This window comes from Gastrolobium bilobum, unplaced genomic scaffold (genome assembly GCF_033153095.1).
Source record: "Gastrolobium bilobum isolate Gb01-03AN ecotype WA unplaced genomic scaffold, APGP_CSIRO_Gbil_v1 utg1240, whole genome shotgun sequence".
Lineage (NCBI taxonomy): Eukaryota > Viridiplantae > Streptophyta > Magnoliopsida > Fabales > Fabaceae > Gastrolobium > Gastrolobium bilobum.
Genome location: NW_026898998.1, coordinates 173,567 through 196,478, shown reverse-complemented (window position 1 = coordinate 196,478; position 22,912 = coordinate 173,567). Strand labels below are relative to the sequence as shown.

Sequence of the window (22,912 nt, the reverse complement as noted above, 5' to 3'; positions counted from 1 at the left end):
ATGAAGAGGCAAAGAGGTGTGAATGTTAATGGGGTTAAACCCACGAACCCTACCAAAGTTGAAGATGTTGCAGCAATGGGGAAGAAGAAAGCAAAGAAAGAGGCGGAGCAGAAGGGGGGCAAGAGCGTGATGGAGGAGGAGGAGAGGAACGAAAGCAGAGAATTAGTGGGTGGGCTGTTGCAGGGAGCAATTGATAGTGTAATGAGTTGGTGTTGGGATGAGTATATGCCACCATGGTTAGGAGGTGTTGTGGATGAGCAAATGTCATGGGGCTCCACTTGGTACCCAGGGTGGGACATGGACTTCATGGGTGAAGCTTTCAGTTCATTGTATAGTGATGTTGTTTGGGACGATGATATCTGGAATTTGAAAAAGGAAATTCCAATTCCTTTAGATAGAAAGAGGTTTGATTGGTGATAGAGCTGTAAAGGTAGAACATATACGAGTCCTGTAAACCATCGTATCTTACATATTACCTTTCTTTCTATATTGTTTAGCTAGGAATTAATGGGATTTCACTCTTTTCTTGTCAATTATATCTGTTGAATTCACTCTCTGTTTTTAATGTTAATTTCTACAGAGCATTTTTAATTGAGTTTGTTACTTGGCAATACCAATACTTTCATGAAAATCAGAAACATGCAAATGGGAAATGAAAACTTCCCTGTACGTATTGTTTGTGATTCAAATTGTCCTCTTGGAAAAATTTGGAGTGGTTTCTTCTGAACTTTATCCATGGTCACCCAACAAGTGCTATTCTGAGCCTTTTTTAATAAAAAATTATGGCATGTACTGAGAATTGGATAAATTATTTATATTCACTCAAAAAACAATTATTTTGGGTTAAAAGACTATTATAATCTTAAAATAATTTAATTACAAAAATATCTTATTTTTTGTCCTAAAACGACATCATTTTAAATTTAATATAAATAACTTATTTATGTTTATTTCAAGCAAAAGCTAAACAAAGAGCTTTTAAAATAAAGCACCTAGCTACTTAGTGATTATATAAATTTTTTAGATTAAAAGTTATTTAAAAGCTAAAATTAAAAATAAGTTGATACAACTTAAAAAATGTTTATGAGCTTTTGACTTTTGAATTTTTTTTTCATTATAAAAAATTATAGTAGTTTTTGTAAAAGTTTATTTAGCCTAGTTTTTACTTATTAGAAAAAAGGAAGCTGAAAAAAAAGTCCTCAGACACTCAGGATGTGTATCACAATCATTCTGTTCTCTAATACTGTTTTTGAAAAAAATAATTCATTTCTATTTATGTGCTTTGGAATAGAGAAAAAAAATATGTTTGATAACATATTCTATTTTTATTCTAAGAATGAGAATTGTGTTTGATAACACAATAAATGATATAATAAAAAATAATTTCTATTAAACATACATTTATTTTGGACTTTTTATACGGTGTAGTGGTGGTGGCAGCGGCTGCAGCGATGATAGTGATAGTTGGTGACGGTGGTGGTGGTGGCAGTGGCGGTAGCGGTGACGATAATGGTTGCAATGATGATGATGGTGATAGTGGTGAAGGTGGCGGTGAAGGTGGCATGGTGGTAGTGATGGTCGATGGGTGGAGGTGGTGGTTAAGGGTATTCTCGATTTGGGTTGGATAGATTTTGAAGTAAAAAATCATCCGATTCAATCCCTTCGGTTTAATATTTTAATCATCCATTAAGTTTAGATGTTTTTTAAAATCCAATTCAATCTAATCCATTTTAATTCGGTTTGAATTGGATCAATTTTCAATTTTTCTAAAAGTTTAAGTTTTCAGCCATACAAATTTACAAACAAATGAAAAAATTAAGTATTCGAACTAAAACAACTCTTAAAACTCTTAAAGAGTTAAAAATCTAAACCAAAATAGTTTGCTATTAACAACATCTAAGATTCAAGTTTACAAAATAACAAAATTCCAAGTCTACATTTTTCAAAAATAATAAATATATAATACATTGGATTGATTTTCACCAACCAAATCGAAAACTGATTCAATCCAATTAAAGTATGTTGTTTTTTTTTTCTTTTTTTTAGCTTTTTAGTTTTTGGTTAATTTAGTTATCGGGTTTTCGATATTCAATTAATTTGGTTATTGATTTTTCAGTTCGGTCACCGCAGTTTGAGTCGGTTTGAAATGATTAATGAACACCCCTAGTGGTGGTGACATCGTGATGGTGGCGGTGACGGTACTGGTGAGATTTTGTGCCCGAGAACAAACAACTAGAAATTTTTAGATTATTGTTTTTGTTCTTCAGTACAAAAATTAAACCAATTTTTTGTTCTGGTAACAAAAAAAAAATCAATTTTATTAAACGAGTTTTCTATCCATTTTTTGTTCTTAAGAAAAAAATAAAAAAAATTAATTTCGAAAAGATTATCATACACACTCATTATGTGGTCAATTTGGAAAAGCGGGAAGTTTTTTTTTTTTTTTTTATGTTCCAATCTTATTTTTACCGCAAAAAAAACATAATATTGTAGGGTAAAAAATTAAAATAATAAATTTTTGAACCTAAAATAATTAAATTTTAAAATGAGAACATTTTGCTCCCGTGAACATGTCGCAACGCTATTCCACATGTTCTCTAATTTATTTGATTTTGCGTACATGTACATGTTAATTGGTGTTTTAAAACTCGAATATGTTAATTTGGTCGATGTATTAGGTTATTGGATTATTAATTCAATCAGATATATTATTCACATATAAAAAATATAAATATAGTACTTATATTAAAAATTCACATAAAAAAACTAATAATTATAGAATCTTTTTCATATTATAATGATGAATAAAATGACAATTCATTATGCAGCAAGAAATAAATTTTCAAGCTTATTGGGTTATACTGCTACACTCCAAAAAAACCAAAAAGGATTATAGTTTTCATTGCTTAAGGCCAAAGTTTATGTAGGGGTTTATCTAATCACTATTGCATGTTGTAGGCTTTCAAACAAATAATGAGATGCACCACATTAATAAAAGAAAAATGTCTCATAATACTCTTAGGGGGCGTTTGGTACAGGAGAAAAAAAAAATTTACTGAGAAAATAATTTTACCGGAATGTGATTGGAAATATTTTATTCCGGATAAGTTACAAAAATGTGTTTGGTTGACCAAAATTTATCCCAGAAATATTTGATTAAGTTTAATGAATTGATGTTTGGTTGACTGTGAAATAGTAGTAGGGATGTGGGTTATTTTACAAACATAACCCCACTTTTACTTTTTTATTCAAAATTAGTACACAAAAGGTAGGGTTAATTTGGTCAATATTATTTTAGTTGCTTTTTACTTTTTCATGCAAAAAATTATCCCACCTAAACTTTGGGTTTTCTAACAACATAATCGTACAACAATTTACATATAGCAACAAAAATCAGGCAAGTTTTTTACCAGGGAAAGATTTGCATTTGTTGCAACCAAACATAACATTTTAATTTTCCATACGAAGCTTTCCAAGGAATTTCAATATAATCTGAGTAACAAACACCCCCTTATAGCTACCAGAAATGACCATAGTCATTTTCAACCAACAACAAAATGTCAAACTTCTTATTATCAACATTAAAGAAAAACAAGCAATAATTTCACACGAACTAAAATAGAGTGGCGCCAAGATTTATAACTTGTGAGCTAAAGATATAACAAAAAACAAAGTTGATTGTGACTGGTCCAAATCATATTTCGTATAACTCGTCCGATCATCGAGATTTAACCGAGTTGACTGGTTCAAACCGGATTGATTGTACGACTAATCTAAATAATCGCTCGAACTGAAAAACCAATCTAATTATCGAGATCTGAGTTGATCTTGCCCGTCCGAGATGAATTTTAAAACACTGATGTTAACGATTAAATTTCAATGTGTTAAGAAACTACAAGGGTTTTTTTTGGTTAGATGAAATTATAAGACACTGATGTTAACAATAATTGCAAAACTACAAAATTTATTGCAATAAATTAGGAGGATTTAAATTATTCTAAAACTATCCATCCCTAGTAATTTTTTTATCAGTTATTTCTATGGTGTTATTTTTTGTTCAAAGGACTCGGACGTCGTTTAAAACCTCCTTTGTTTTGAACGGTAAACGAAAATAAAATAAAATTATAAGATGTGATCGAAGAATATTTGCACATATTTTTTTTTTATAAATCATAATTTAGCCAGGTTAAAAAATAAGATATGAATAATAAAAAAAATAGAGATAAGTAATTTTAGAATAAATCACATTTAAATTTTACTCTTTAATTTAGTTGCACTACCTTAATAAATTGCTACGTGGACCATATAATAACTTTTTTTCTGGTAAACATATGATAACGTTTTTAGCAAAACATTCCATTTTCAATTTTTTAAAAATATTTTTAGGTAATTTTTTTTATTTTTTATTTTTTTTTACCGAATATTGTAACTTTGAATATCTTGCGCTAGCATAGCAGACTAGCAGTAAAAGAGTGTTTGGTTGGAGAGAAATTTTTTAATACTAAGAAAATGTAAATATTAGGGATTTACAGGGAAAGTGAGTTAGATAGAAATTTTTTTAAAAAGTTGTTTTGGTTGGGCAAAATTTTACCAGAAAAATTGAATTAAATTTCTGAATATGTGTTTGGTTGAAGATAAAATATTGATGGAAAAACTTAATGAAATTACAAAACTATCCTTATAAAAACTCCTTGGTTTTATTACAACCTTCGAACCACGAAAGAAGGAGGGGTAAAGTTGTCATGTCTTCATCACCTTTTTCATTTATCCGATTTTTTACAGCAATTCCACCTGTTCAGACGGCTTCCTCAACAGTACATCAACCCGTTTTTTGCTTGTCTTCCTGATTTGCTAGGCAAAGCTAATTAATGGACAAATCTACCGAAAAGCTTCAACCAAACGTGATTTCATCAAATTCTCACGTAAATTCTCATGTGCACTTTGGGAGCAAAATTTTCAGTTCTTGCCAGTAAACACTACCTAAAGCAATCTGAAGGCGTGTCAAATCCAGGAAGTGCTTTTGGAATCAGATAACATGACCCTTATTTAGGAGCACATTTTGGGTGCAATGTGATAGGTAATTCCTTACCAAAAAGAGAATAAAAGAATAGAAAAGGAAATAATCATAAAAGAGTAGCATAAATATATTATTTTGTTCTATATTTGATATAAAAAAATGTACCAAAGTGGTAAATACATTTGTAGTACTAAAAATATTTTTCTTATTTAGACGTGGCGGCAAGAAACTCAGCTTTGCGAGATTATTTCTTATCCCAAAGAATCTTCTCCTAAACTCAGTATGCTAATGATTTTATACAAAGCTAGACTGTGAAGCTAAAATTGTACTTCTGAATTTTATTTTATTTTATTTTTGTTTAAGAAGAATAATAACAAAAATTGTTGGAACAATTCAAATTTCTGTTTTATTTATTTTGATTTTCATTTTGTTGTTTCAAATTAAGTTCTGTTTCTCTCCCCCCTAAGGGCTAGACAGAGTTCTTTTAATTGTATAATCTAGTACTCTGTAGTTATTTTATTTGCGACATTTTTTGCCCAAACCCTTATACATTGCGCAGTTTTGAATCAATGATCGGAATGAAAGCATGGTCATCTTCCCGGTTGTCCAGTCGCATCATAGTACCTAGAGGATATGTGATTTTCAAGAATTTTTAATGCCTTTTCTTTGGGCTAGTCTAGGGGTGAATCTTAGACATCTAACAATAATTGATTTCGTATTCCGAGTATAATTGTACACTATTTTCATGTAATTAAGATAATCATGTTTTGAGAACAAAATAGAAGATGCAAAATCTCAGTTATTTAACATATTGCTCGGGTGTTTTTAAAATCTAATGTTGTAGCCTTATCATTAGGCACTACCCTGTAGTGCCTGTGGCAAGGGTCATTGTCTTATCTCATAAGTTGGGTGGGAGCTCTGTTGTTGGTTTGTTCTGCGTTCGTTTTCTCTTCTTGACCCTTCATTCTCTGACGCAGCTGATTGGTCGGAAGCCTCATATTGACAGGAACTCAATTATGAGATGAGTCACTAGACAATGCTTGAAACAACCATCCTTCAATTGTAATAAGTTGAGGACAAATGATCGGAACAAGATAATAATCACCCTACAATTGAATGGGTTATTTGTTTGCCGCCAAATCTAAACCATACATGTCAAAATCTGATTGAACACTTAGAACAAGTGCTAAATTCAAGGTCACAATTATTTGTCGGCAGAGCTAGCCATGCTAATTGAGCAGTTTAATTAAGGAATATAGGCTCTCAACATTGAAGCGGTCGATGCAAATTGAAATTGATGCAGTGCACTTGGCGCCTTTTGTCAAAGGCAATGATCCTAATGAATGCATTGGCCCCTGGAGTCTCTTCAACTCCTTCAACACCTATGCTGCTTCAGTGAAACAAAACATGGGTAGCTTCCACATTGTCCAGTTGCGACCATCATAGTACCCACCCAGTGGATCTGTGGCTCTCGCGGTAAATGAATCCGGTCAATGGCCATGCTACATAGGGCGGAGGTAATAGTTGTCCACCACCCCCCTTCCAAAATTTTGTATACGTCCAGATAAAAATAATAAATCTTACACTGAATCTTACCTCTTAATTATATTATATATATGATAAAATTATTTCTGCAGTCGCTTTACGTACAACAACGACAAGTGTATGGTTATGATTCCTCACATTTAATGCTTTCATATTTTATATGGTTATGATTCCCCGCATTTAATGCTTTTAAATATATATGGCAAATATTTTATTGCTGCAGAAATGTAAACATATATATAGTCAAATTATTTCTCCAGTCAGTTGACGTCCATCAATGACAAGTGTACAGTTATGATTCCTCATATTTAATACTTTCATTTTTTGTATAATTATAATTCCTCACATTTAATGTTGTCACTTATATATATGGTAAATAATTGACTGCCGGATGTCGAGGGATCGAAGAAATATAAACCTATACATATATATTGATAATATTGATATATTATTAGGGTTGAAAATTAGTTCCTCTTAAATTAAAAGAAAATAAAGAAAACCCTATCTCTAATCCAATTAGCCATTTTTTCTGTTTCTCTCTATTCTTTTCTTTCTTTTTTTCTTTTGACTAAAACAGTGATAGAACTATTATTTCCTTTGCTTAAGAAGCCTGTTTCTCACGGTCCTTGTATCATAAATCAACAAACACTGGTTTGTAACATGCAGGGCCAACAAGGTAAGGAATTTTGGTTGTGTTTCTAATAATAACTTATTTTATTTGAAATAAAAGAAAAGCAATTTCAGTTTTGAAAAAAAAAATATACAAAAATATACATCTTGTTATTTTTTAATCATTTGACGTCGTCATTGACTGGATTCAGTGGCGAATCCAAAAAATTTTATTTATATTCGTAGAAATAGTGGCGGGGTTTGCGAGCAGCGTTTTCGAATTTTTTTTTTAATTTTTTTTAAATACATTAAAAAACAAAAGAATATTAACAAGAAAATAAAACTTCAACTTAACATAAAAAATAGTAATCAATAATCAACTAAATTATTACAATAGAACAATTACAAAAACATTCTTAAGGGACATTTTGTGATTTGAGAGTATGAAATTTTGTGATCAGTATACAAAACAATTTTTTAAAAGTTTGTGTCTGCACTTGCAGTCACTTGTGCAAGTGTAGGTCTGTCACTGACCCGTCATTTTGTGATTTGAGGGAATCACATTTTGTGATCAGTATATAAAACAATTTTTCAAAAGTTTGTGTATGCACATGCAGTCATTTGCGCAGGTATAGTTTTGTCACTGAATGGATTCATAGCCTTTTAATATGAAACAACAATGCAGTAATTTCAATGCTTAGTAATTTTAATTCATAACTACTTAGTACTCATAACTTCGATGCTTAGTTATCTAGTAATGCAGATATTTTTCACTCATCTTGTTAGTTCCTTAATTTCATGTTTACTTTTTGAAAAGAGTAGTGAAAAAATATTATTTGGTAGCTCATATAGAGAAATTTTCCTAACATATTTTCATATGTTTATAATATATTTTTTTTGGTAGATATATGTTTATAATATTTTCCGTATATTGAAAAAGAAATTATCTTGAATTTTAGCACAAATTTAATTATAAAATAATTTAATAATATGAAAAAATGTAAAACAAAAGTCAAGTGAACTGACTTTAATTTTTATATAAATATTTTATATTAAGTTCATAATTTATTGTAAGTATTTTTATTTATAATATAAATTTTTTATTTTCATGGCCATCATAAAAATATTGAATCCGCCATTACCTATGCTAAATTTTCAACCATAAAAACAAAGATCAATCACCTCATTTACTTGAATTGAACTGTTATGTAGATAAGATGCAATAAAAAAATGCATTTGGAACTAGTTAAGAAATGAAATTTATGGATTTTTTGTTTTGTTTTGAACCTGTACGTAATTTGAATTCCAGGCAAGGAACTCAACACGTCACCCAGTGGGTGCAGTTCAGTTGGTAACTTGGCGCTGAGTTAGTGAGGTTGGATATGTGTTCGATTCCCGCTGAATGCATTCTTGGGGAGGGGGCTGAACCTTTAGTCATCACTGTTCCCCCGCACTCCGGATTAGTCTCATAGCCGGCTCAAAGAGTCGAAGCTCGTGGGGATACCGGAGGGAGCCAACTCGTCTCAAAGAGATAATTAGGGTTGGGTAACTAAAAAAAAAAAAGGAACTCAACACGTCCAAGAAGGCTTCTTTAGATATAATGATTCACGTGACGGAAGCGAGAGATAAGAAAAAGTCTCAAATTAGTCTAAATTTTGTGAAGTATAATTATAGGATAAAAGATTTTTCCAATCAATGGAGATAAGTTCCAAAACGATATCGTTTTGGAATGAAAATCAAGGTATTTTTGTAATTATAATATATTGTAGGGTTATATTAGTCTTTATAATTATAATTTTTTAATCTTATAATAAAAAATGATGTCATTTTGGGCTCACTGAAAATAATTTTATCTTCGGTGATTGAAGAAATACTTTTCCCATAATTGTATATGGAATGAAGTGATGTTGGATTAGTGGAAATTAGAGGAAATCCCATTCGGAGTACAATTTTCACTAATCCTATATAAAAGTCACTACATTTAAACATGGGTTTTATAAGAGTTATGTTGTAGGAAAAGTGATTGTGTTATGTTATAGAGATTCGTTTTGCGTGCCGGAGTTTTTTTTTTTTTTTTGCTGCGGGTCCCACAAAATGTTGTGTGTGTAGGAAAATTTTTGTGGTCATGTTAAATGATAGATGATAAACCCTTTAAACATATATGAAATCAATATGGATGGATTATAATTGATTTGCATTAATAGTTAATTAGTATTACATTATTATAATATTATTATTAATTTAATAATATACTAATTAATATTTTTAAATATTTAATATTTAAAGTGGTGAGTATGAAGGAGTGAGTATTTTATAATAAAAAAAGGAAACGTTTTTCTTTGTTTTTTTTTTTAGTGTATTGGTCAATGAAACTGTGTTACATTGCAACACTTATCAAATTGTGCCGTGATTAGGACTGGCTGGCCCATATTCTTTTTTATTAAAATTCAATAAAAAAAAAATTGCTAGGGGTTCACTTTCCACCTCCGTTGAGAAAATAATTTTTACTTATTCTATTAATCGGTAATAGCGACTTCTGCTGCTTACGTAATTTTAAAATTTCATCTAACTATAGTAAGCTTTATCTTTGTGTTGGATTAAAAAAAAATCAATTTCTAATTTTTTTTGTAATAATATTTACTCAAGGTTAATGTAATCATGTAAGTAATGAGTTCAAATTCTTTGACTCATCCGAGAAACTAAAATGCTACTAGAAAGTATAACGGTGTGGAGTTTAGTATGCAATTTGGACTTGTGGCATTAATTAATAGTATCTCGGCCTGTTTTTAGCATTTCAAAGTAGATTAACATTTAATCAATCAATAAATTCTGATAAATTCTTAAACGGTTTTCATACTACTGATTCTATTAGAATTTAGAATACATATGAAGTTAAGAACTACTACCAACTATTTTTTCTTTCTTTTTGGTTTCGTAGGACCAAACATTTGGATAATAGAATTCAACTTCTTCTTAATGGAATCGTTTGTGGGGTGAGGCCCAGTTCAACTTCTACGTAGTAATTAGAAACATGGGCTCTATGCCCCTATAAATGAACCTACTATGGGCCGCCGGTCTTAGACACCGTACTCTGTCCCAAGTTCAATGGCAACCCACAAGAGTAACAGCGATTAATGTTTATGGGTAACGAGGCTCGTCGTTCGTAAGGACAGTATTATTACTTGAAGACAAAAAAAGCAATATTCATATTGTGTTTCTGACACAAGATTAAGAACAAATAATCAATGGTTACAGGAATGCCATTTTCTGATATAAAGGTTATGTACACATCTTAATTTATGAAGAAAAGAAATTTGTTACAAAGATAAGAACTTATGAGTGAAAATGAAATTCCGTCCCATGTTTTAAGTTGAATAAATCAATTCCTAAACCTGTGAAATACTGAAATATTCGTTTAATCATTGGATGGGAGCATATCGGAATTGTGGAAGTATTGTCTTTTTTTTTCCCTACCAACATAAAGCCCCAATTAGTTTTTTTTTTTTTTGGGTACTAAGGGGGCGCGCTACCCAGAACACCAGAAAAGAAATTACCCCCTAGTGGGGTCATAGTATTCTTTATATATTATGCTTAAATGTTCTTTTGGATAACTCGTAATCTATCTTACTAATCTTTTGTGCATCTTTATGTTACCCACTATTCACTCTTTTTTTTATTAACCACCTTATTTACGTAAATGCATGTATGATAATTTTTACATAATGGTAGTAAAGAATCTGATTTATTTCTTTTGTTTTCGCTTCATTCCTAAATGAATGATGATGATGATGAATATGTTTTTAATTTTAATTAATTTTTTATTGTATAAATCACATCCTTTGATATGTTCCTTTTCTTTTTAGGTACATATGATATGTCCTTTTTAACCAGTTACTAAATTGTGCATACGACCGTTATGTTTAAAATGATTTTAGGCTATAAAAAAAATGATTTTAAATTAAAATGAAAGAAACCCCCTAGATTGAGGCGTCACAGCCCTTTAAAAAGATTAACGTAAGTACTTAAGAAATTTACGTACTACTCTGTTAAAATTAAATTTTGTCAAAAGGTTCACATGGATATTTTTTTTGGAGTACGGTTCACATGAAAGAATATATATATATATATATATATATATATATATATATAAAATATATATTTTATTTAGTTACAGTCACATGAATATTTTAAAAAGAAATAAAGTGTCAAAAACCGAAGCCTGATCCGCGGCTGGGCCTTTAAAATTTGGGCTTAATTAAAGCTCCCAAGCTGTTACAAGCTTTTAAGCCCGGGACATGACTCTTACAACATTGGTACAATAAGGTTTAATTGTATAAAGATATGATAGTATAAAGTTTCATTGTATATTTAATTAAATTCTAATAATATCCAGCGTTTTGACATAATATTATATAAAATAATATATTATATAAGATAATATTATCCAGTATTTGGTAATACACTGTATAGTACTAGATAAGATAAAAATAAATAATTTTAACAAAAATACCCTTTAGTTAAGAATTTATATAATTCTTTTAAATATGTCATACAATATTAATTTTTATAAAATTTGATCAGTGTGTCCAAAAAATATATTATTTTTGTACCAAAAAATATATATTAAATTTTATAAAAACAAAATTTTTCAATATTTTAAAAATTAAAATATTGGAAATTTTTGTTTTAATATATTAATTTTTGAGAATTATACTCGTTAACAATATTAATATTTCAAGCCCTTATTAGGCCTAATTCCACCATTTTAGGCCTGATTAAATTATATATCATTTTGTTGTATTAAAGGGTTCTGCTGTATAAGCTTATATTATACGATGGTCTCAACAAATAACTAAAAATGTTATAACATATAGTATAAAGTTATACTATCAGACCTTATACATTACACTAAACAAGCCGCTTAATAAAATTGTCATATTATTTTTGCAAACAGTGGAGAAGCCACATTTGTATTGGGGGAAGGGGGCATGGGTTAGACAAGAGACTACATCGACCCAAGTCTAGGCCCACTCTTCTCCAGGAAACATGCAAGCTCATCAAGCCCAAACTCATTCTCCATAAGAAAACGCTCATGCAATATCATAGATATACGCACATGCATTTAACGGAAAAAAATTTCGGTGAACTTGGACCACGTGGTCTGTTTTCTCCATACACACTTTTCAGAAAATGCTCAATTTTAATTGATCCAGATCACTGAATGAGTGGTGGTTCTGAAATTGTTCTCGCATTTAACCATGACAGATGGAAGGCTGCAACTGATTTATGTTATTTAGCTTAGTTTGTTAGTGTATCAATTTTTCTGTTATTCTCCTTCATTAGCTTGCTTTCAGCTTTTGAGTTTACATTGTATGTATTTAGCTCTCTTATAAATAAGTGTAGCTTCGTTGTAATCCTCATTATTCATAAATGATATTCCAAGTTTTTACCTCACTTTTTGTTTCTGTTATAATATCAGCAATAATGTACCCTGCTCCCTACTTCCGCTCTTCCTAGACAATAACCAAACTTTTTTCTTCTTTATTTATAAGCACTCATTAATTTTTGGGCACTCATTCTAAGAATTTTTAAAAGTATTTTTTCGATTTTCGTAGACAATGGTAGAACTTTTAATTTATTCTGTGTAATAGTAATTATAAAACAAAACATCGGTATGGATACATAAAAGAAATAGTTTCTTAAAATGATATTTTCAACAAATTAATTTAATTATTAGCTTTCATCTTAATTTTTGAGCCTAACCAGGAAGCAAGATCCGCCATTTTTTTTCCATAAAGCAAAAACCCTTTCTCTTTTGGGTAAACAAAACAAAACCCTTTGGGTAAAACTGAGTCCTCTGGTCCGGTCTAGTGGTCTACCATTAAAGTTTAGCTCAAGCAAATTTAGTCAAACTTTTATAAAATATTTTTTATATCGATTCATTTTCAATACGTTACATCAAACTTTTAATAGAAAAAAGAAATAGTGAAAATTAATTGAGATGTTAATTAAATAATTAAAAATAAGTAGGTAAAATAGGCATAAATTTTTGTTAACACAATATCAAACTTTTTTTTTTTTTTTTTTGGAGTATATCATAAAATGTTTTAACAAGTTTATCCTCAAATCCCATAAAACGGTGCGCAATAGAAAATGGCAAATGAAGAATAAGTGCAAGCAGAGAAAGGTCTAAAAAAGTCATCAACTTTTTTGTACCAAAAAAAAAGGTCATCAACTTTTTATTAATGCCTGCCAGCAGCTGCAGGGCAGCGATCAGATTTCAGATTTCATACATCTCTTTTTCATCTTTGTTTTTGTTTAATTTTGTTAATAAATTATATGTACTTTTTTACGAGAGTAAATTTTATTCAAATCAAAAACATTCATATTATGGTAAAATTAATTTTTTTAATTTTTTTTTTACATTCACAAAAATTTAAATCTTAAAATATTTCTTAAATAACATTAAATATATACCACTCCAATTAATCCCGTTGTTTCTTTCTCATCTTTGTTTGATCTTTCTAAGATGTCCATTTCAGTTTTAGGATTATAATCTTTTTCAAAAGAATCTAAAACTTTTTTAATGTGACTTTTCTGTTTGATTACCCAAAAAAAGAGAAAAAAGAACTGTTTAATATGAATTTTGAATGGGGATTGGGGACAACGGATCTAGGTTGGTTAGGGATGGGTCTAGATGTGTCAGTAAAATAATGTTGCTGCTGTGCAGACACTGAAAGTCAAGACGCTGTGCTTGGTCTAATCACATTCCCAATCGGAAGTGACATATCCTATTCCGCCATGCTCTGCTTACGCCTTCCGGTTCTATTTCCTTATAATAAATTCACAATTAATTTGGCAAAAGATAACGGCAACAGTGACCAAAATGTCACTATTCATTAAGTTTTTTATTTAAATGTCACGCGAATAATGTTATTTCTCAATCTGTCACAGGGCAAGTTCGCTATCCGGTGTAACGAACTCGATTTGCTGACGTGTCACGTTTTTTAGTGGACACCAAATTCGCTACACAGGGTAGCGAACTTCCCCCTTTTTTTTTGACTTGGTACTTGTTATCCACTAGAAATATGACACGTCAGCAAACCGAGTTCGCTACACCGGGTAGCGAACTTTCTCCCGTGACAGATTGAGAAATAACATTATTCGCGTGACAATTAAATAAAAAATTTGATAAACAATGACATTTTGATCGGTGTTTCAAGATAATGTATAAGTTCATCGTTATATTTGTCAATTAGAAGGTACATTTTAGTACATTCCTTAAAAAAGCTAAAATATCATATATATTTTTTTATAAATTACATTATATCTAATAAAAGTTACTAATTGTAAATAATTATAATTTCATAACTTTTATATAAAATTTTTATTTCTTAATTTATAGTATTTAATATAAATTGTATAATAAAAAAAATTATTTTTTAACAGAATACCGTATTCAATGCCTATTTTAAAAGATTATTTCATGATAAAGTGATTGATTACTGAAGTCTGAGGGCTGACGGAGAAATAACTTATGGGTCCCGTGATAGTGTACAATTGTCCTTCTATAGTTTTGCTTATCAAATGTTGTAGCAGTGCACTTATGTTGCGTGGTGTACCATTCTGCCTCTGCCAAATCTTATACAGAAATCAATCCTTTTCAAGAATCTAGATTTAAACAATGATATAAATAAAATGATGTGTGGTAATTATCTATTAAAGTGTAACAATGATTAACAAATTATCCAAAAAAAATGTTGCCTCCATTTGAAAATAAAAATGACAATTAAATGCCCATGCACTATTTAACTACTCGTATTAAATATTCAAAAAGTAATAACAAATAACAAAATTTTCCCTTCCTTTTTATCTGTAGATTCTTTTTAACGCGTCTCATAGATTTGATTAAATGATGTATTATCCTGTTTGAATTCATACAATTTTCATGTACTCATTTATCTGAATAAATATCGTGCTTTCTTCTTTTCTTATAACAAGTCTTATTGGCTTAGAGAAGTAGAATAAGGCATTGTAGCGAAAAATTGGATACGAAAGAAGTTAAACATCATTTTCACTTTAATTTTTGTCCCTCACACTATCAACCCCATTGCTGCTATCACGACTATGACCGCTAACATCAATCCTTACTATACCGCTTCATGAACTAGAAAGCCACTGTCATTTGGGCTTTGAATTGAAGAAGCAGGACGCTTTGTGCAAATAAATATTTGTTTATGCTATCAAATTTATCCCATCAACCATGCTATCCTCTTATTACGTCTCGTCCCATTTCATTCTATGCACTAAATGATGTATACAGATTGGGCCTAAATAAGAGCTATTAAGTAAGAATTGGGGCCCAATACTCTCTTAATTGACCCCAGTGGACCTAACCTGCATCCAAATGGACGTTTAGTCTAAATATGCAAAATAAATAAATCAATCAAATTTGTATATCAGATAAAATATAGTAGAATGGTTGCTAGCAAACCTCATACCTTAATTAGTCCCCCCCCCCCCCCCCCAATCATTTCTATTTAGTCTTTCATAGCAAGAGTCCTTTCAACAGCATTGCACAATCAAACAAAATGCAACAAACTGTTTGATATCAAATTATAAAGGGGCAAACCTACTAAATATCACCGCTTATCTCAGGTCTAATAAGAAGACAACATGATACATTTATATGCAATTGGACCAATAGGTTTTATCTGTAGCTAAATTAGAAGACAAAATGAGACAGTAATATGAAGTTGGATCAATAATTAAGGGGTAATGATAATTTCACACCATAATATCTACGAATTTTATCTTTTTATTTCTGACAAAGAATGAAACAAAGAATTTTTTTTTTTTTGAATGTGTATTTTTTATCTAAAAAATTTGGGATAAAAAATTATATATAAATTTAATTTTAAGTAATTGAGAGCTTAGAAAGAACATATCCTACTATATATATTTGTTATTGTTTTCCTTGTTTTGGTGATAGAGATATGAAATTGGGAAGTTCACATTATGGGAAAAGGAATGGTACCGTATTCACAAGATTGCATCAAAATTGGGTAATTGTCATTGATACCTAAGATGGTACAGTCGGTCATGGTATAGTAACGGTAAGGTGCGATATCTTGTTACGTACGTCAAACCTCGACACTAACACAACACTCTGGCGCGATTCGCGGTCCACCTTCCTTGACTCCCTACCCCGTTTTCCCTCTACTACTGTCTCTTGTACTACTTTTTTTTGGTATTGTCCCATGCTTAGCCATCTTTATCTATCTAATTTATATTGTGCATCTTTATTTTAATTTTTATAATTTGCAAACTAAAAAGGATCATTTGAAAAGGTTAGCTGCATCTTACCAAATCTAATTCGATAAATTTGATTTCAACAAAAGAAAATTCAACTACTCTTTGAATCTAACGGAGTTATATGTTGAGTAAGGATGCTAGTCGTAGTTATCAATCTCTCTCTATATATTGATATATTTATTTGTGTAATTCTATAGGATTGTGATGGACCTCAACCAGTCAACCTTATAAAATTGATGGGACTAATAACGTGATATCCGATTCTGATGCTGGCAATGCAACCTATTCATTTCAATCAAGTTTATCTTAATTCCAAGTCCATAAGGTGTTTTGCCCGTTTCAGTTATTTCACGATAATTTAGTATAAATAACTAATTTAACCCAAAATCTTAAAGTTGTAGGTGAAAGTCTTTTTAATGATTTATATTATTCTCTAACACACTCCCTTTACGTAAGAGCCTTTTGGGCTTGAAATATGGATATTGCATAGGCATAATTTTTATTTTTGTTTTGTTTATCTTATACTTATTTAATTCCACAATTAGGAGGCGATGATAATTGAACTCGTGACCTTATGATCACTAAAACTCTGATACTATATGATCAGAACAGGTTTTTACAACTGGGCCGATCATGTGATATTTCTCTACACAAATGGCCTGGAACCTCCTTGGATCAGAGCATCTTGCGGTTTGACAGCTTTAACCCATGAGTCTTCAATGGAACAAGATGGGGGGGTGTACCTGCAAGACACTTCGACGCTCAAGTCAGTTATGGTTCAAGCAATTTTCATTATGTAGAAGATGATTACCTTTGTGTTAATTGGTATGTATTTATAATGGAGAGATGAGAGTTTGGGAGATGTTACATAGTGATCAGGTTTGCTTTGTCTTGGAGGCAAAGTAATAGAGCTGCCATGTTTAATGTTGAGGAGCTTGATGAGATAAGCTCTTTATTGTTGTCGAGCTTGCTGTCATAAGGCCATTAATATTGTGCAGCTTGATGGTTGTCATGAGCTTGGGGATAAAGATGAGATTTACAGCTTTCTTTGACTAAAGGCTTTGCTTAATGGTGAAGACCTTTTGGGTTGGGCCTTGTATTTTGGACCTTGTATTTTAATAATAGATAATATATATCCAGATCACTATATAAAGAACCATTTCAACTCAAAACTTTAAGGTATTGGGTGAATGCCTTTTTAATGGTTTATATTATTCTAACAATGAGAGAGAGTTAAATTTAGACCTTTTATGGATTGGTTCTTAGAGTGTTAATTAGACCCATGATACTAATCAAGAAGTTATAATGTTAAGATTAAACATAATGATCTAACTACATATTATAAAGTTTTGAAAAGACATGCAGCTTAAGAGTTTGAATTTACTCTCGCCTTTCTTGTGTGGATTAAGATGGTAATCCCACGACATTGTCTAAAGAAAAATAGATCTCACATTTCATTAACCTTTGACTTTAGGGATGAAAATGTTGGGCTTCCTCCTTTAATGCTAAGCCCAAGCCCATTGAGGAGTTTCTTAAAAACCCTAACTTTAGATCTCACCTCCTCTATATATTCATTAGTTGTGGGTGGAGGCTAGGTTAAGTGAATGAGAGAAAATTTGAGAGATAATTATTTGATTGTTTGAGCAAAGCTTTATGCTTTGCATTTAAGAGATCTCTAGAGAGAGTTTGAGTGAAACATCTCTAGGGAGGTTTGATTATTACCATTGTTGGAGAGGTTGAGTTAACCACCACATTGGTGATTCTGATTATTTGTAACCATTATTTTCATAGTGGATTTTTGATCTGGACTAGGTCCCGTGGATTTTTACTTCTTCATTGAAGAAGGTTTTCCCACGTTAAATTTGGTTGTGTTCTTCTTCTCTCTCTCTCTCTCTCTCCTGTTTTGTGATTTTTCGTTTTGATTTTTCCGCTGCGTTGCCCGACCTGGTGAAGTTTAGGCCGAGGTATTGCCGAGATCCGAGATAAGGATCTTGTTGATTGACTTCCGCACAAAGGCCCCTGAGCTGATATAAGGGAATCGAGTTCCCAACAGTGGTATCAGAGCTAGGTTCGACGGGTTCTGAGGGAGACGAGATGGAGACCAGTGGCATAACCAATGATGGAGACATGTTCAAGTTGACCGCAGATAATTTCACCTATTGGAGACCGATGATGGAAGATCATCTCTACTGCAAAGATTTACATGAGCCCATTATCCTTGATGAGAGACCGACAGGCAAAACTGATAAGGAGTGGGAGATCCTGAGTCGGAAGGCGGTAGCCACGATCAGGAAATATATTGACAAAAGCCTCTTTGAACACGTGTCCGAGTTCACGAACGCGTATGAGTTGTGGACGAAGCTGGAGTCCATGATTCAGAAGAAGACTCCCAGGAATAAAGCATACCTGGTTCGCCGACTTGTGAAGCTCGAATACAAGGACGGCATGGGCATGATTGAACACCTCAACACCTATAAAGGTATTGTGAATCAGCTGTCAAAAGCTGAGATGAAAATTGATGATGAGATGCAGGCTTTGCTGCTGTTGAGCTCGCTGCCAGAAAGCTGGGATACTCTGGTGGTGACTTTGAGTAATTCAGCTCCAGAAGGAAAGTTGAAGATGGATGTCGTGACAGACAGCCTCTTGAGCGAAGAAGTTAGGAGAAGAGAACGAGGTGTTTCAAGCACGTATGAGGCCAACATATCTGAGAACAAAGGGAAATCCGACTCCCGTGGTAGAAGCAAAAGCCGGGGTCGAGATCGTGACAGAAGAGAAAAGTCCAGAGGTCGGTCAAAGCCGAAATATGAGTTGAAGTGCTTTTACTGTGGAAAGACAGGCCATAAGAAGCCAGACTGCTGGACCCTGCAGAATGATGAGAAGAACGGCTCTGTGAAGCCGGATCAGATTATTCCCAAGAAGAAGGAAGACAAGAGCACCCCTGTGGTGGCTGCCAACCCGGATGCCGAGATATTCATCCTTGGTGAGGATAATTATTTGAATGTTGCATATGATGACTGCACCTGGATTGTTGACTCCGGTGCCTCCTTCCACGTTACTCCACACAAAGGTTTTTTCTCCTCTTACCGAGGTGGTGATTTTGGAGTCGTGAAGATGGGAAATCAAGTGACCAGCAAGATTGTTGGTGTCGTTGATGTAACTCTGACCATGGATGTCGGATGTCGACTTGTGTTGAAAGATGTAAGGCATGTTGCTGACATGCATTTGAACCTAATCTCGGTAGGCAAACTTGATGATGCCGGGTTAGTAAACTACTTCGGTAGTGTTAGATGGAAGCTGACAAAGGGAAACTTGGTCGTGGCCCGAGGTAAGAAGGAAGGTTCCTTGTACGTGATTGAAGGAAAGATCAATGGCGGAGAAGCCAATTCTGTCCGAGATGAACCTAGCTTGGAGCTATGGCACAAGCGCCTCGATCACATGAGCGAGAAAGGGCTCCAGATCATGAACAAGAAAGGATTATTGACCGTGTTGAAAGGCCAAGCGTTGGAGAGTTGCACGCATTGTCTAGCTGGAAAGCAGCACCGGGTTTCTTTTTTGAGACCGAATTAACCCAGACGACGCAGATATATTCTTGACCTCGTCCATACTGATGTCTGCTCCATGTCGAAAAGATCCCTTGGAGGAGCGCAGTACTTTGTTTCATTTATTGATGACCATTCCCGCAAAGTGTTGGTATATTTGTTGAAGTCTAAAGACCAAGTACTCCAATCCTTTAAAGAATTCCATGCCATGGTTGAAAGGGAGACTGGCAAGAAATGGAAGGTGGTCCGATCTGATAATGGTGGTGAGTATTACGGCCCTTTTGATGCATATTGTAGATCAGCCGAGATCCAACTTGAGAAGACGCCCCCAAGACTCCACAGTTGAATGGACTTGCTGAGAGGATGGCTATAACTATTGAAGAGAAGGTCCGAAGTATGTTGTCCAATGCCGGATTGCCGAAATCATTATGGGGAGAAGCCGTCAAAACAGCTGTTGACTTGATCAACCTCTCACCATCACGGCCACTTGAAGGAGAAATTCTAGAAGAAGTCTGGACAGGTCGGAAAGCGGCTATAATCAATTGAAAGTGTTTGGATGCCGAGCTTTCATGCATATCCCTAAAAATGAAAGGGCAAAACTTGATGCGAAGACAAAAAAATGCATCTATCTTGGTTTGCCGAGATGTGAGTTCGGGTTCCGACTTTGGGATCCAATCAATAAGAAGATAGTGAGAAGCCGAGATGTGATCTTTCATGAAGATGAGAACATTCATGACATCTCGAAGCCCAAAGTTCGAGTTACTGTTAGACGCGAAGAACCCAATCCTCCTGTCCGAGCTGATGCAGGGGGAGAAAATCATGAAAATGAAGAAATTGATGACCAGCAACCAGCTGAGGATGACCAAGACACTGATGTACGAGTTGATGATCAGATCCGGGATGAGAATGATGAACCGGGTTCTCAAGCTGAAGAACAGCCGATATATCCAACTCGAGAAAGAAGACCCTCTACGAGATACCCATCTGATGAATACACCGTTGTTGCTGAAGACGGTGAGCCTTAGAGTTATGATGAGGCTGTGATGAGCTCAGAGAAAGAAGAATGGAAAAAGGCAATGCAAGACGAGATGAAGTCTCTGCACGAGAATCAGACTTATGAGCTGATCGAGTTGCCTAAAGGAAGACGAGCTTTGAAAAATAAATGGGTCTACAAGATTAAGAATGAAGAGAACGGGCAAAAGCCGAGATACAAAGTCCAGATTGTAGTGAAAGGCTGCAATCAGAAGAAAGGAGTAGACTTTGAGGAGATTTTTTCTCCTGTGGTGAAAATGACCTCGGTCCAAACTTTGTTAGCCATGGCGGCTTCCTTGGACCTCGAGGTAGAACAAATGGACGTGAAGACAACATTTCTTTACGGTGATTTAGAAGAAGAAATATATATGGAGCAACCTGAAGGATTCCAAGCTCCAGACCAAGAAGACTTGGTATGTCGGTTGAAGAAGAGTCTATATGGCTTGAAGCTAGCACCTCGGCAGTGGTACAAGAAATTTGAATCATTCATGACTGATCATAAGTTTGAGAAGACAAAAGCCGACCACTGCGTATTTGTGAAGAGGTATGAGGCTGGAGATTTTTTGATTTTGTTGTTATATGTAGACGATATACTTATTGCAAGGAAAGACAAATCGAGGATAGCTGCCCTGAAAAAGGCGTTGAGTTCGTCCTTCGCAATGAAGGACCTCGGCCCTGCAAAGCAGATTCTCGGAATCAAGATCATTCGAGATAGACAGAAAAAGCTACTGTGGCTGAGTCAAGAGAATTATATTGAGAAGATTCTGAAGAGATTCAGCATGGACAAAACCAAAACAGTGAGCACCCCCTTGCCGGACACATAATGCTGAACCAGAAGCAATGTCCGAGATCTGATGAAGACAAAGATGAGATGATGAAGGTTCCTTACCAATCCGTTGTCGGAAGCTTGATGTATGCAATGGTTTGCAGTAGACCCGACTTGGGGTATGCTGTTGGAATGGTAAGTCGGTATTTGTCAAACCCCGGCAAAGAGCACTGGGAAGCAATGAAGTGGATCTTCAAGTACCTCCGAGGTACGACCGACTTATGTCTCCGATTTGGAGAAGGCAAAGCCGAGTTGCAAGGCTACTCAGATTCTGATTTAGGGGGAGACGCCGACTCGAGGAAGTCGACTACAGAATATTTGATGAGATTTTCCGGAGGAGCTGTCTCTTGGCAATCAAGACTTCAGAAATGTGTTGCACTATCGACAACTGAGGCTGAGTACATTGCCGCTACTGAGGCAAGCAAAGAGATGCTGTGGATGAAGAAGTTCCTCATGGAACTCGACCATGATCAAGACAAGTACGAGCTGGGTTGTGACAATCAAAGCGCAATCCATCTTGCAAAGAATTCGACCTATCACTCCCGCACAAGCATATTGATGTGAGGTATCACTGGATCCGGGATGTGGTGGAAGGTGGAGAGCTCGAACTCGTCAAGGTGCACACTGACCATAATTGGTCCGACATGATGACAAAGCCGGTTCCAGCAAGGAAATTTGAAGACTGCTGTGAAGGAGCCGGGTTGATGCTGAAGCCGACGCATTGAAGTCGGAGGGGGAGATTTGTTGGGCTTCCTCCTTCAATGCTAAGCCCAAGCCCATTGAGGGGTTTCCTAAAATCCCTAACCCTAGATCTCACCTCCTCTATATATTCATTAGTTGTGGATGGAGGCTAGGTTAAGTGAATGAGAGAGAAAATTTGAGAGATAATTATTTGATTGTTTGAGCAAAGCTTTATGCTTTGCATTTGAGAGATCTCTAGAGAGAGTTTGAGTGAAACATCTCTAGGGAGGTTTGATTATCACCATTGTTGGAGAGGTTGAGTTAACCACTACATTGGTTATTCTGATT

The 22,912-nt window shown here is 33.7% G+C and overlaps 1 protein-coding gene across 1 annotated transcript; it reads left to right on the top strand.

The window, feature by feature from the left end:
* LOC133286105 (uncharacterized) lies at positions 1 to 417 on the top strand. The gene has a single exon (XM_061483451.1). It carries the CDS (start codon positions 1 to 3, stop codon positions 415 to 417), a length of 417 nt encoding a protein of 138 aa, XP_061339435.1.
* Positions 418 to 22,912: the final 22,495 nt, after the last annotated feature.